The sequence below is a fragment of the Mustela putorius genome, unplaced genomic scaffold (assembly GCF_011764305.1).
Source record: "Mustela putorius furo isolate JIRA1106 unplaced genomic scaffold, ASM1176430v1.1 tig00000228_pilon_pilon_pilon, whole genome shotgun sequence".
NCBI classification, from domain to species: Eukaryota; Metazoa; Chordata; class Mammalia; order Carnivora; family Mustelidae; genus Mustela; species Mustela putorius.
The window spans coordinates 7,607,066-7,622,779 of NW_025421322.1; the positions used below are offsets into that span (position 1 = coordinate 7,607,066).

At 42.1% G+C, this 15,714-nt stretch overlaps 1 protein-coding gene across 1 annotated transcript; it reads left to right on the forward strand.

The window, feature by feature from the left end:
- The first annotated feature begins 417 nt into the window (after nucleotides 1-417).
- CTHRC1 (collagen triple helix repeat containing 1) lies at nucleotides 418-11,291 on the forward strand. Its single transcript, XM_004768864.3, has 4 exons — nucleotides 418-721; nucleotides 5,052-5,273; nucleotides 6,956-7,172; nucleotides 10,752-11,291. The coding sequence occupies exons 1-4, from the start codon at nucleotides 455-457 to the stop codon at nucleotides 10,892-10,894; spliced, it is 849 nt and encodes a 282-aa protein (XP_004768921.1). The 5' UTR covers nucleotides 418-454; the 3' UTR covers nucleotides 10,895-11,291.
- Nucleotides 11,292-15,714: the final 4,423 nt, after the last annotated feature.

The following is a 15,714-nucleotide window of genomic DNA, read 5'->3' on the forward strand; positions in this document are numbered from 1 at the left end:
TGGCGAGTCTGCTCTTTGGTTTAAGGAACATCGATTCTTATCATTTGGGTCACGGGCCCCTGGGAGAATCCTATGATACCTATGGTTTCCTCCCTTACCCCTGCTGCGCCCCCAAACGCCATCTCGGAAAAAATAGCTTGCCTGGAGGCGGTTCCTGGACCCCAGCAAAGGCACGTGCCTCTCGGAGTACATTTAGGCGGTGCTAGCTCCACTCCCGCCGGGAAGCCTCCACCTGCGGCCTCCCACCGCCGCCACCCCGCCCCTCCCCCTGACTCCGCACGCGGCTTCTCCGCAAGGGTCCCGGCGGCGGCGCCGGAGGGGGCGGGCCCGGCTGTCCGCCCGCCCAGTGTCGGGCTCGGGGTGGGGGTTCCCGCCTATTACTGGATGGAAACTCCGGCGTCCAGAGGGGCGGGAGGGAGAGAGGGAGGGAGGCCCGCGGGTGAAAGGGGCATTGATGCAGCCCGCGGCGGCCTCGGAGCGCGGCGGGGCCAGACTCTGGTCACGTCCGAGCTCCGCGCCTCCTCCTGCTCCTGCTCCTGCTCCGCGCGCCCCGGGGCCGCCGCGCGCCATGCGCCCCCACGGCCCCGCCGCCGCCTCCGCGCAGCGGTTCCTCGGGCTCCTGCTGCTTTTGCTGCTGCAGCTGCGGACGCCGTCGAGCGCCTCCGAGCTCCCGAAAGGGAAGCAAAAGGCGCTGCTGCGGCAGAGGGAGGTGGTGGACCTGGTGAGTCCGGCGGCGGGAACAGAGCCGCGGGCCACGCGGGGAGGACGCGGTCGCAGGACTGGCGGGGTTGGGGGGTGGTCTGTACGGCTGCGCCCGTGGTCGTGCGTGCGCCCGGCTGTCCCGCTTTGTCTGAGTCCACGTGTAAGGCAGGACCCGGGCGAGGCGAGCGGTGGGGACGTGGAGCACCAAATGGTGGAGCGGAGATGCGACGTGGGTCGGGTGGGACGCCCCAGAAGACAGGGAGTGGCCCAATAATTTCTGGCTTCTGAGAGCCGTCGTCCCTCCTCCCCGCCCCCAACACCCTGGGAAGACGGAGGGGGTTAGGGCGGCAATGAGAGGAGAATGAGGAGCTCCAGTAGGTTAGAAGGTGGGCCTGGGAGCTGTCTAGGAGACCCTGGAGCTGATCTCCTGGGTGGGCCTGGGCCAGAGCCCTGAGATGTGTCCTCTGTTGGGGCTGGTGGCCACGTCTGCCTGCAGGAGAGAATAACAACCCTCACAGAACATCCGTCCAACTCTTTGTAACTTGAACCCTGTGAGTCATGTTGGGTCATCTTCCTAGGAAGTGTGGACTGCAATTTACTTTGTTGGACGACCACAGCCCAGGACAGGAATGGTTCACAGGGATCAAGGCCAGAAGGGGAAAATGAAAAGACCCTGCACTAACCCTCCCAGGACCCATTTCACTGTTCTGTTTATAGACAGATGGACAGTCCATCCTTCCAGACACCCTGGGTCCTCAGCCTGTGGCCACCCAGCAGGAGGATCACAGTGGAGCTAAGGGAGAAGACAGTTCACAGAAGAGCAGATGAATACCCCAAGTGCTTTCTGAGGGCTAATCTATGGGAAGGTCTGTTTGCTTAAAGCTCCTTCCCTCCAAAATCAACAAACCCAGTGGAGGGCAGAGCAGTCCTCTGTTCTGTGTCAAGAGCTGTCCTTTCACAGCTACCATATTCCTTGGCACATAATAAACGTCAGTCCTTAGGCCAATCTTAGTTGCAGACAAATATCACTTACAAGCATTGCAGGACCTAAAGGGAGGGGGACATTGTTTTGATTAAAAAAAAAAAAAAAAAAAAAGTTTCGAGTTTGTTAAGCTGCCATTAGAAACTGAGCTAATAAACCAAACTCCCTGGCAGCTAGTTCTATGCCAGATTCAAAAACTCTGGAAAAAAATTCCTGCCATTGCACACTGCACATTTTGGTGATGTGCTATGTAATTTTGCCCCACAAAGCAGACAATGTGTTCAGGGCTACAGTTCTATTTTAAGTGTCCAAATTGTCTAAAACTGTACCAAATGGCTGGGGTTCATGTGCAGTTTGCATTTTATGGATTCATAATTATGATACACAAAATACCCCTTTTCTCCATAAAGCTAGCAATTTTTTCTTTTCCTCCACGGATTTGCAGTACCTGTGGTTACCCACAACTCTCGCCCAGCTTGGAAAAGCTTATTGTACAGCCAAGCTCAGGTGCACCCTGTAGATTGGATTTGGTTTTGCTGGAGAGAAAAAAAAAATGTTCATGTGGTCGTTGAGAAGGTTTCAACAGATGCTATAAAGCAACGTCTTTGTACAGGAGCTTTCAAAGCGTTCCTTTCAAGCTTCCAGCACGCTCTGCCCCCTGGTGGCCAGTGAAAGAAACAGGGGTTCAGTCTACAGACATTGGTAGAACACCCACCTAGTACTAAGCCTGTGCTAAGTTAGCATTTTAATTTTAATTTTTAAAATATTTTATTAATTTATTTGAAAGAGAGAGTGAGATCACACATAGGCAGAGAGAAAGGGAGAAGCAGGCTTCCTGCTGAGCAGAGAGCCTGATGCGGGGCTAGAACACAGGACCCGATCCCAGGACCCGGAGATCGTGACCTGAGCCAAAGGCAGAGGCTTAACCCACTGAGCCACCCAGGCGCCCCAAGGTTAGCATTTTTAAAGTGAAAGAAGACAGATGTAATATGCGTGGAACCAAATTCTGTAAAATTATGTGGTCATTGAAATGCAATTTTTAGATAAAAACCTGAATAAACACTCTCAACCTTGCCACTACTGACATTTGGGGCTAGATAATTCTTTGTTGTGGAGACTGTCCTGCACATTGTATGAGGTTTAGCAGCACCTGTGGTCCCTATCCACATTAGATGCCAGTAATACCCTTCCCTCCCAAGTTGTGACAACCAAAAATGCCCCCAGATATTTGCTAAGTACACCCTGGGGGACAAAATCATCTGTGATTGAGAACTAGTGATATACAGAAAAATAAAACTTTGTGTATCACCTTGTCTCAGGGGGAATAATAATGAAAAAAAAAAATCAGACGTTTTGTTGTTTCTCCCTTCCCACTTGAAAGCTATGTCTGAACATGTATCTGCTAGTGAAAGCGAGTGAGATGACTAAAATGAAAAGTAAACTAGAATAAACCAAACTGCTTTAGCATATTTTATACTTTAATTTGTCTTCAAATTTTGTTAAATACATTTGCATTTTGTTAAATACTTTTCTTACTATTTCTTTGGCAATAAATAAATAAATAGCGTCTTTTTTACACCAGGAAAATGGTAATGGCCAAAGTCATGACAAAAATCGTTTATCAAAACACAAATGAAATTGGTGATGTAACAAGAAATTGATTGGGAAACCTTATATATATGAGCATCCTTCCCAGGCACCAGCATCACTGGATTTTATAATATGACCATGTCTAAGTCCAGAAGTAATTTTCATATATAAGGAATCTTGGATTTTTTTTTTGTTCTCATTAGACAGTATCATTATACAGAATGATAGTACAAGTTACACCAATAGGGGAATGTTAAAGTAAAAACTTTAAGTCGATTGCATTTGGGGTTGGACCCATTCCAGAATAGACAAGGGAATTAGAGATAAAATGTTACCTTTACTAATTACTCCACTGTATTGGTGTGCGTGGCTTCTGTGTGTGTGCTGGCCGACAGGTTTCCTAATGCTGTCTTTCCTGGGTCTAGACGCTGGTTAAGTTCCACCCAAGGGAGTAGACACACTTGCCCAGGGTCATGGCCTCACATGGTCTTGGGAGAATAGTAAGAATCATCATGGCCGACATGGGCAATGTTCACTGTGTGCCCCACGCTGCTCCAAGCAGTTTCATAGAAGACCTCACTTAAATCTCACATGAATCCTACCACATAAGAATCTTCATCATTTTCCCTCTTTTACAGGTAAGGGAACAGGCACTGAAATGTTGAGCAAGTTGCCTTATCTCATATAACTAAAAAATTAAAGTCCAGAGTATCTATGCTCTTAACTTCTACTTGATACTCTTGCTGCCTGCCCACCAAGACCAGAGAGAATCCGGGCACTTAAGAGGTTTGACAGATTATTGCCCCCTGTTGAAGGCCAGTGGTTTTCTGTGACCAGGCCGTTAGCTCCTAAGGAGAAGTGAGGTTGGAGGCCAGAAGTTTTAGTCTAATGACACTTCCTTCACATAAAAATAGAAGCAAGAGATGTGCAATCCAATTCAAAGACATTGCTGGTGTAAGAGAATTCTTAGCTAAGATTTTTTTGATAAATATATCCCTAGGACTATGTCTTAGAGAAATAATTCAAAAGACATCGCTATATGGGTGAAAATTTTCATTACAATAATACTAATGATAGAAAAAATAGAAATAACCTAAGCATCTCCAAATAGTGCGATGTTTGCATAAAATGTTCAGAAGTATCATTATGATACTCTACAGTCCTTTACAACATACAGGGTTAGAAGAAAAAAGCAGTATATCTAATTATGTTCACCCTGGTATACAGCAATTTAAGAATTATGTATGCTTTTAATAAGCAGTAGGAAAAAAGCAGGCAAATGAAAACATTTTGTCTTTGATTTCTCTGTGTGTGTGTGTGTGAGCAGTCTGTGCAATAGAAAGAAATCTCAGTATTTTAGAAATAACTTTAAAATCAATTCTCTGTATAAACTCATCTAGAACATAAGCAAGTGGTATGAAGAGCTTCTTGACTCCAAGGGCTCCAAATAAATGCAAGTCTGGGGTCCAGGGGTGGCTCACTTGGTTAAGCTACCAACTCTTGGTTTCAGCTCCTGTCATGATCTCAGGGTCCTGGGATTGAGCCCCCTCCCCACTGACCCCCAGTGTAGTCCCCAGTTGAGCCTGAGCGGAGTGTTAGGCTCCATGATCAGCAGGGAGTCTGCTTGTCTCCCTCTCTCTCTGCCCTTCCCCCTGCTGTCTCTCTCCCCCCCCCTAAAATAAATAAAATAAATCTTTTAAAAAAATGCAGTTCTAATCATCAAGTCTTTGAATCTTGAGCGGTGAGGGGTTTTCCCCTTTTCTTTTGTCTGTTGTAGTATAATGGAATGTGCTTACAAGGACCAGCAGGGGTGCCTGGGCGAGATGGAAACCCTGGGGCCAATGGCATCCCTGGTACCCCTGGGATCCCAGGTCGGGATGGATTCAAAGGAGAAAAAGGCGAATGCTTGAGGGAAAGCTTTGAGGAGTCCTGGACACCGAACTACAAACAGTGTTCATGGAGTTCACTCAATTATGGCATAGATCTTGGGAAAATTGCGGTAAGTAAAGTCTGAATTATTTTAAAGTTGAAGAAAAGCCTTTGAGTTTTCTCAGTTGAGTATGAATTGAAGATTTTATTTTTGCTGAAAGACTTTTCACAAAATTAAGGAGTAGGGACCCTGTAGCTAAGTTAGAATTAATGAATAAAAAAGATAACATTTCAGAGTTAATTTTATAAAGGTATTTCTAAGATAAATCACCATGTTATTTTAACCCTAATAATATCTAAAATAACTTGCTCCTTTTTAAAAAATGCAAACAAAAAGGGAGAGCATAAGTATCTGTATTGGGCAGTAAGGAACTTTCCAGTCTTGTTTAAAAGTGAAATTAACTTTGAATTAGTGTAAGAAATTCAGCTGTGGTCCCAGGCATAAGGGTGGGAAGAAATTTCCAAGAAACTAACCATGTGATAGGAATTACCTCCAAGTGGAAAGTCTGTTGGTATTTGTCATTCTGGGTAGCCCATGTGGCTTAAAATTGCTAAGCTTAAGAAAAGTGGAATGGTCCAGACATGTCCTACAGTGAGCATTTAGAATTTTTCTGCAACATTTTGATTAATGATTCAGTCACTTTAATGAGTGTTTGCTTCGAAAGCAAGGCAAGGTGACTGGGATGGCACAGAACTGAAGAAGCTGGGGCTCTTCCTAAGCCTCTTTCTTCTTTTGTTGGACCAGTTGTAGATGGTTCCATGTATATATTATTATTATTATTATTCAGCATTACGTTATTCCTTGATATTAACCACTCCTACCACCAGGCAAATGCAAGTAGAAGAGATTTTACTTTCACAAAACTCTGAGATGCTCATCTCAGCTTTTTACGGTCTGCTTGATTATCTATGAAATTGTGTGAGACCGCCCTGATTTGATTTTTTTGTGTACTAGTATTACTGCAGGCTTTGTTTTCTTATGTGACTTCTTAAAAAGCATTTTGTTAAAATGGGTCAAAATGTTACCTGCTTCTTTAACACCTGACATTGACAGACTGGTTACTTATTTATAGTTCATCAGAAGTTGCTGAGTTCTCTCTAAAATGACTCTGAATTATTAATATGTTTTTAAGTTTCTTTTAGGAGCGGTCAGAATGAGTTTCAGTGCTTTCCGAAGGTAAAAGATAGTAGACCTTGAGCCAGTAGAGAGATGAATTTTGCAAAGAGCCATTAGAGAAAAAAAACCCGGGGTCTTCTAATTATGTCATTATAGGTAAAGACTAAAACCTCCACCTATGCTTTATCTCTGATACTTTTTGCTATTGGTCGGAAAGAGACCAGTCAAGAATAAATATATAGTCTAGAATGTAAGGATCATGAAGGCAGATTCTGTTTCATTTACTGTGGTAACTGTAAAGTCCAGCACATAGGACCCAGGAAATAGTTTTGGAGTGGAAAAAGAAAAGTAGATATATAGACCAGTTTGGCTTAAAATACTGAAGACCAGCTGTTTTGAGTAAAACTAAAAGATACCTTCAGTGGCGTGAAGAATTCTAAGAATGCCATGATTTAATTTTCTTAGAGTTCCTAACATCGGAGTCTCTTCTCTCTCTCCTTCTGTAAAAGTTAAGCTTTTTAAAATGTAGTTTGAGGAAAAGGAAAAGTGGAGTAATGGTCACACTACAACTTGAAAGCATCTTGTAAATGGAAATTGAAAATGCTAATTACACCCCATTTCTGTGTTTATGATAGGAGTGTACATTTACAAAAATGCGCTCAAACAGCGCTCTAAGAGTTTTGTTCAGTGGCTCCCTTCGGTTAAAATGCAGAAGTGCGTGCTGTCAGCGTTGGTATTTCACGTTCAATGGAGCTGAATGTTCTGGACCTCTTCCCATCGAAGCCATCATTTATTTGGACCAAGGAAGCCCTGAACTCAATTCAACAATTAATATTCATCGTACTTCTTCTGGTACGTAGAATAGTGACTGCAGGGTGTGCCTGACGTCTTTAGAGACGGAAGACTGGTTTGGAACCCGCTATCATGTTAGCTCACCAGCCTGTGATAAAGAGACCGATAGCAAGTTTTCAGCACCTAACTCTTCATCCCAGTTGCATTTCAGAATTCCCTGAAACAGATCTTTAAAAAAAATACACAGATGCCTACGTCCCGTCTCTGACCAACTGTGTCAGAATCTCTGGGTCTAAGACTGTATTTTTTAAAAGACCCCCGAAGTTGAAAATCACTGAATTAGATGAAATGGTAGAACAGCCCATAATGCCACAGAGCAGTGGTTTCCAACTCTGGCTACACATGAGGTTCAACTAGGGCACTTAAATCCGCACCCGCCCTTCTAAGGAATCTGATTTCATGGGGCTAGATGCAGCCAAGGTACTGGAATTTCTAATGCTCAACCCGGCTTGAGGTCCACTTGGTAAGGTGATCATTTCTCTGCCTCGTCCTTTAAAAGGATAGATATTGTCTGCTGAATTTGTAAAAGAGAACATTTCTATAGTGCATTCTTTGTTTCTGCCTAATGTAAGAGAAAGAGTTTAAGACAATCATTTAAACCAGTGGTCATTAAGCTATAAGAAAAAAAACATTATTAGTTTGTTCTATTTGATTTTAAGGTTCATTAAAGAAAGTTTGGAAGATACCAAGAAATAGAGGGGGGAGGGGCTTCTGTTAATGCCATCACTCAGACACACCACTGTATTTGGCTGCCAGCCATTTTGGTTTCTTGAGTTGCAGTGGGATAGCACACTGTGATGGTCCACGTTGGGAGAATCACAAGATGTATATATCACTGGCTTCATTCCCCTCATTCCTTCATTCCCCTGCAGGGATGTCTCACTAACCTTGTACGTAGCAATGACAGAGGGAAGAAAAGAGGTCCCTCCCTATTAATCAGAAGCAGTTCTATTTCAGCATGCTTTGGGGACCCAAGTCAGATACTGAACCCCAAAATTAACATAGCACATTTATTCCTAAGAAATCATGGCCATCCCTTCTGCATTCTTCCTCAAATCCCCACACTCTCCTTGAGATATAAAGAAGATATTTGAATCCCCTCTCTTGGCACATAGAAAAGGTCCAGGGAAATAAAGTGTGTTAGGTAGGACAGTACAATCAGTGTTCTGGCAAGCAGAAACCAGCTCCTTGCCTGCTCTCTTGTCTCCCCAGCCCTCTCTTTGATCAAGTTAAAAAGTTTCATCACCAAGTCCTTAGATACTTGTGCTGGAAAGGATATGTTTTCCATCTGAGCAGCAATGCCTGCAATAAGAAAAACCTAGATAGAAAATCAGAATTTGATTAGGAACTGATATATGTTTAGTATATGTACATAGTATATACATATTATATACATAGACATAATATTTATTACATTATATACTACATAGTAGGTACAGGATATGTGTAGTTGAGATAAGCAACTAGCTTTCTATTGTATTACCTTTAAGGTGTTTGTGTTAATATCTTGCTATAATTTAAGCCTTTAGGCTCAGGAACTGTGACCTATACATGCATATGTTTTATAAATTATTTAACATAGCAGCTCCTGACCACAGTGTGGAAATTATTTGGTGTGATCACTTGGGTGGAATGTCAGAAGTAATTTGGTATTTATAACAGTTTTTGTATTAAGATGGTAAAAGGATACCTCCATAATGAAATCACTTTCCCTTGCGCACAGATACTCTTTCCTGAGAGAGAGGAGATACTCTACACTTAGTACATCAAGGATGACTTAAAGCCTTGGATATGCCCATGGGAGTTTGAAAAACATTTAAATGTCACCTTGTTACCTGGGGCTAGAAAGGGAACAGGTCTAGAACCCCCTAATCCAACATATTTCGGGTGCTTATTAAGTTGCAATACTACCTTATCCCAGTAAATATGCTCATTCATTCAAAAAACATTATTTCACAGGTTCAAAACCATGAAGTGACCAATTGACCCTCCTCATGTGAGACTAGAGGTAGACTCAAATTTGTTTTACGTCCTGCACGTGTGGTGAACAAGTTTCTAGGCCATGGGTGTGCCGAACTTAGGAGAACATGAGTATTTCTGGACATTTTCACCCAGTGTGGCCCTAGATTAAGTGGGACTGTGATCATACTGCTTTGTTCTCCCAGCTTTGAAAGGGCCCCGAACCACAGTCAAATCCCTGGATTCTGAGGGATTTACCTTAGATTCATTGACGTGTGAGCTCAAGGAAGAAGATCGCTTCAGACCTACATCCCTGAGGCTCAGTTGGAATGTACTAACCTACCAAATGGGAAACCTGACTGGTTACATGATAGCATCCCTCACTACTTCTCCATCAGAACTCATTTTCTGAAACAATCTGGCAACCTTGGGTTCCTTTTCCTCCTTACACAGACACGTATCTTTTTGTTTCTTAAAATGACCATTGAGGGGACGCCTGGGTGGCTCAGTTGGTTAAGTGGCTGCCTTCGGCCTAGGTCATGAGCCCAGCATTCTGGGATCGAGTCCCACATCGGGCTCCTTGCTCAGCAGGAAGCCTGCTTCTCCCTCTGCCTCTGCCTGCCTCTCTGTCTGCCTGTGCTCGCTCTCTCTGACAAAAAAAAAAAAAAAACAAAAACAAAAAAAAAAAAACCATTGAGGGATTTTTTTTTTAAAATATAGAAGGACCGCAGTAAGATGAAATGCAAGTTGTACATTAGAATATGGACCAGAGACCCTGAGAAAAGTTGTATATTAATAAAGCATAAGAACACTGAGGAAAAGCAGGGTGTTTGGTTTGTTCACTGTGAGGAAATTCCACGTAAAATGGGATTTCTAGACTGAAGGGCTGGTATAATGATTATGCTAGAATTTCTTTTAATGTTACAAAGTCCTTCTTTTGTGTTTTGTGTTTTATATTTTGTATTTACAAGTGTATAGGTAAGTGTTGGAAAAGGCTTACATATCAAAAAGAACTGCATATCAAATAAAATTTCATGGCTTTTTTTTTTAAGATTTATTAAAAAAAAAAAGAATTATTTATTCGACAGAGAGAGATCATAAGCAGCCAGAGAGGCAGGCAGAGAGAGAGGGGGAAGCAGGCTCCCTGCTGAGCAGAGAGCCCAATGCGGGGCTTGATCCTAGGACCCTGGGATCGACCCAAACCAAAGGCAGAGGCTTAACTCACTGAGCCATCCAGGGGCCCCCAAAAGTCATGGCTTTCAAAAGTGTGGGCTTCTTCCATTTAAGGCAGTTAAAGAAACTGCCTTTATTTTTTGTTTCTAGTCACTTGAACAGTAACTTCTGGTAACTAAACAGATTCTGGTTTTATGGCTAAAACCTGTGAGAAAACTGCCTGTTCAGCTTATATCATCGGATGGATAGGTATACATTTTTAAAAAAATACTTACGTGGTAAGAAGGAGAGAACTTATCTTCATGAAGTCCTTATTAAGTGTTAGAATTTTTAATTCACTGTGCGTTCAATAGATTTGTTAGCTACCTTGCTAGGGTAATAACATTTAGATGAAGATTTTTGCTTTTTGTTCTAAAGAAGGGTGTAACTTTCCTCTCGGTTCTGCAGTGGAAGGGCTCTGTGAAGGAATCGGAGCTGGACTAGTGGATGTTGCCATCTGGGTCGGGACCTGTTCAGATTACCCGAAAGGGGACGCCTCCACCGGATGGAATTCAGTATCTCGCATCATTATTGAAGAACTGCCCAAATAAATCCTCTGATTTTCATTCCCTACCTCTTTTTTAATTAAAACTTTAAAGGGTTCATTTTAGTGGCATTTTTATATCATTTTTATGTATACGTCTGAAGAAGAAACGAAGATAAACGTGTCTCAGACCAAAGTGTAATCTCACACTGTTTGGAAAATCCAGTATTATTCATTTTCCTTCCATCAGAAATGGTTTCAGGATTTTGTAGTTGATTAGAATACCTTCTTCATAGTCCCCATTCCCTGAACCTGTAATCTGGAATGTCATTGTGGTCTTTAACTTTTCCTGTTCTCTTAGGATAACGTTTTTTGAAACAGGAAGGCTACCATATCAGTCTTTGTACAAGTTGTAAATGTTGAGAACTATTTTATATCTGTGAAATAAAACTTATTTCAAACAACTTCAATATGTTAACCTCATTGCCACTAAAATTAGCATTCTTAGTACTTTCTTTCTGAAAAGTTGGGGTCATTTAACGATCATATATAAAATTTTAGTGCATGTATAGTACTGTTCCATATTTTGAAGAATATCAAGAAAAAAGGGGTATTTACATGTCAAGAAATACATTAGCACTTTAGGAATTTTATCTTTAACAAAGAATAAAAAGGTGTTATTTTTAACAAAGAATAAAAAGAGGAATTCTGTCCTTAAATTGTTTAGGATTTGGTAGGGAGGATAAGATATATACAAAAATAACAATAAATCGAAGATCAATATGTAGATTGACATACAAGTTGTTGGAGGGGTGGTACAATTCAAGGGATGTTTTGTTACGTCTGACCAAGGTGATCAGAAAGAATTCATGAGGAAGGAAGGGCAGGTGTCAGACTGACAAAAGTTAAGTGAATCCTGGACTTGAACTGGGAGTATCCATATGAACTTCTGAAGTACTTTAACTTAAATAAGACTATAAAACAATAACAACAATGTCTCCTAGTTTCTGGCCTGCAAACAATGACCTAGAAAAGGCTTAGAAATGATGACCCATTGAGTAACGATCTCCACATTCCATTTCCTTCTAAAAGGAACTAAGCCTCCTTGAAGAAAGATGTGATTTCAGCTCCGGGATAGGAAGATGTGATTTCAGCTCCAGTGTGAGTCTGGAACGTGTTGGCATACTTGGAAAACAAGGCAGCTATGAAAGATAACCGAAAAGGATCCAAGAGCCAACTTGAATTGGTTCCCTCTGGCAAGGACGGTACAATGTAAGCATCAATAAAGATAATAACTGCAATGGTTTGTAACACATCAAATATGTTTTAATATAGGAGTTCATAATGACATTAACATAAAATTCATCGGTCAACTTGGAGGATGCCAGCAAACCCCCCTGTTACTCTCAAGATTGGTAAATAGAAAAAAATACAAGCATTTATTCTGCTTTCTCAACCTGAACCATATTTCTGGGTGACTATATTTTGGATGAAGGGAAATTTCTCCTTATGGAAGTGTGTGTGTACTTTGTAGTGTGTATTGGTATAGATAACAAATGAGGAGTGATGGAATTGGAATATCAAATTTTCAACCCGTCACAAATTAAGGGATCTAGCAATGACTGTCAATGACTGATTACTTTCCAAAAAGGGAGGGAAGAGACTAAGTACCTCTTAATGAAAGGATGTTAACACCACCCAAGAAGTAGTTTTGCCAAGGAACAAGCAAACTTGGATTTTATAGAGCTTCCAGATATAACTCTTAAACTTTAGGAAATATAGGGGATAGAAGAACCTGTTAATTGACACGACAGAATCATAATCAGCAAATCTAGACTGTGGAGACTTGAAAGACACCTTGGTTTCTTCAACAACAACAACAAAAATAAATTGCAAAACAAGAGAATGAAAAAACATGGATGACAAGAGATTTACTATTGTGTCAAGCCATCTCAATATTTGAACTTTATATGGATGTGAGATAGTTGAGGACATTTGGACATTAACTGGATATATGATATCAAATAATTACTTTTTAGAGACAATAATGGTATTGTTATTTTTTGGACTTTTAAAAAATATTTTATTTACTTATTTGACAGAGATCACAAGTAGGCAGAGAGGCAGGGAGAGAGTGAGGGGGAAGCAGACTCCCCATTGAGCAGAGAGCCTGATGCGGGGCTTGATCCCAGGACCCTGAGATCATGACCTGAGCCGAAGGCAGAGGCTTAACCCACTGAGACACCTAGGTGCCCCGTTTTTTTTTTTTTTTTTAAGAATTTATTTTTAAGGGGCACCTGGGTGGCTCAGTGGGTTAAGCCTCTGTTTTTGACTCAGGTCATAATCCTGGGGTCCTAAAATCAAACCCCACATAGGGCTCCCTGCTCAGCGGGGAGCCTGCTTCACCCTCTCCCTCTGTCCCCCTACCCCACTCATGCTGTCTCTCTCTTTCTCATTTGCTCTTTCAAATAAATAAAATATTTTTAAAGGAAATTTTATTTTTAAGTAATCTCTACACCCAACATGGGGTTTGGATTCACAAACCCGGGATCAAGAGTCATATGCTCCACCGAGCCAAGCAGGCACCCCATATGTGGTTATTTTTGAATAATGTTTATCTTTTAGAGGTACTGCAATATTTAAGGTAAAGTGATATGATGTCTGGGATTTGCTTCAGAATAATCTGGAAAGGAAAGCTGGGTGAGAAGGAGGATGGATGAAATAATGTTGAAAAGAGAAGTTAACAAAGATGGGTAAAAATTTTGAGAAATGGGACTGGGATTAAGGACACGTTGGCTGGGGACGAGAACATTAGTTCAGACCTCTTTAAATCAGCACAGACTGTGAAGATACCTGGCTCCCACGTGAATGCCTACCAAAGAATATCCACTGCAGATCAGGCTTTTAATAGTGAGATGGACAAAATATCACACTGTTGATGTCAGCTCCTTTCTCCAGCCACTCCAGAGCTAGTTCAATGGAGCCATGAGCAAAGAGGCCCTGGCGGCAAGGATGGAGGCTCTTCAACAATATGGAGTTTCCCTTAAAAGGCTGGCTGGGTTAGTGTTACTGAACATGTAACACTGGCACCATTCCCTGAGAGGACAAGCCAAACATCTAGGGGACCTCTTCTACCACGGAGGGACAAAGATTCATTCTCATAGAAATAGACATATATTCTGGATATAGATTGCCCCTCCTCCCCGTGCCAATAATACTTCTGCCAGCACTCTTATGCATGGACCCCACTGTCATGGCATTCTACTCGGCACTGCTTCAGATCCCGAAACCTCATTTTACAACACAGAAGTGTAGCAATGGGGCTCACCCCCATGGAATTAACTGGTCTTACTACTTACCCCGTCATTTGAGAGTGGCTAAGTCTAAAGGAAAGGTGAAATGGCTTACCAAGGACTCATTATGGTACCAGTCGGTAGACAGCATCCTAGAATAGGGTTTTGCCTTATAGGATGCAGTGTGTGCTTGGATCAGAAATCATAAGCTGTCATCTCTCCTGTGACCAGAATATAAGCAGTGGAAGTGAGAGTGGCTTCTCTCACTATTATACCATTTTGCTTTTCTTTGTAGACTTTTTGCTTTCTGTCCTGGCAACTTTGAACTGCGGGTTTGGAGATCTTGGTATCCAAGAAGGGAATGCTTCCACCAGGGGAGACAAAAATAGTTCCACTGAATTGGAAGAGGAGACCTAGTTTTCTGTACTAGCTTTCTGTTGACTGCATAACTAATTTAGTAGATTTAGACAACATAAATTTATTTATCTCATGGTTTCTGTGGGCCAAGGGTCTAGGTACAGGTTAGTTGAGTCTTCTGCTTATGGAGTCACCGGGCTGAAATCAAGGTATTGGCTTAGTTATCTCATCTGACACTCAGGATTCTCTTCTCAACTCACGTGTTTGAAGAATCCAGTTCCTTGCAGCTGGGTTGTTAAAAACCTTGTTTTCTTGCTATCAGCTGAGAACTGCTTTTACCTCTTAGAGGTCGCTCCCAGGTGCTATCTATGTGGCACCTCCTCTTATGACATGGCTCTTTTTCTTCCAGACCAGCAAGAGAACTCTGCTGCTTATAGGGCTTGCCTGACTGGGTTGATTGGGGTTCCCCAAGTTCATCTCCTTTTGGATTATAGCCAACTGTTTAGGGATCCTAATTACATCTGCAGAATTCCTTCTGCCATATAATATAATCATAGAATTGATACCCAACTCTATTGACAGGTCCTAACAATGCTCCACTAGAAATAGGTTGTTTACATCAGGGGCGGGGTTCATGGAATCCACACTAGAAGCCTATCTACCACAGCCTGCCACCTGGCCATTTTGCACTCTTTATACCACTGAACCAACAGGTGAAAAACAGGAGTTAATCTATCGGCTTTACTGGTGGATCCTAATTACCAAGGGAAATTAGTTGCTACTATGGTGAAAGCAAGAAGGACTACGCTTGGAACCCAGAAGATTTTCTGAAGTTCTTTTTAGTACTTCAGTGTCAAAGATGAATGGAAAACCCGAAAAAGCAGAGTGACTGGGCATCCAGAACTTTCAGAGAGGAGGATTTGGACCTACTTCACCAGGTAAAGAAGACAGAGCTGTGGGTTCTGTCTGTGGGCAAGGAACATGTGGAATGGTAGTTAAAGGTGGAAGCTATAGCTATCAACTATGACCTTGTGAACAAGGACAGAAGCCAGTACTGTGGTAGCTTTGGATATTTTCTCTTTGGTATATGTCTGCTTGCTAATGCTTTTCTTCCTTTCTCTCCTTCCCATTTTTATCTTGCATAAAAGTTGGTGGAGGTCAACTTTACAATGTAGTCTTTAGTTAACAAAATATTCACTGGGGCCATGACTGAATTTGGGGAGTAATTAATATAGCC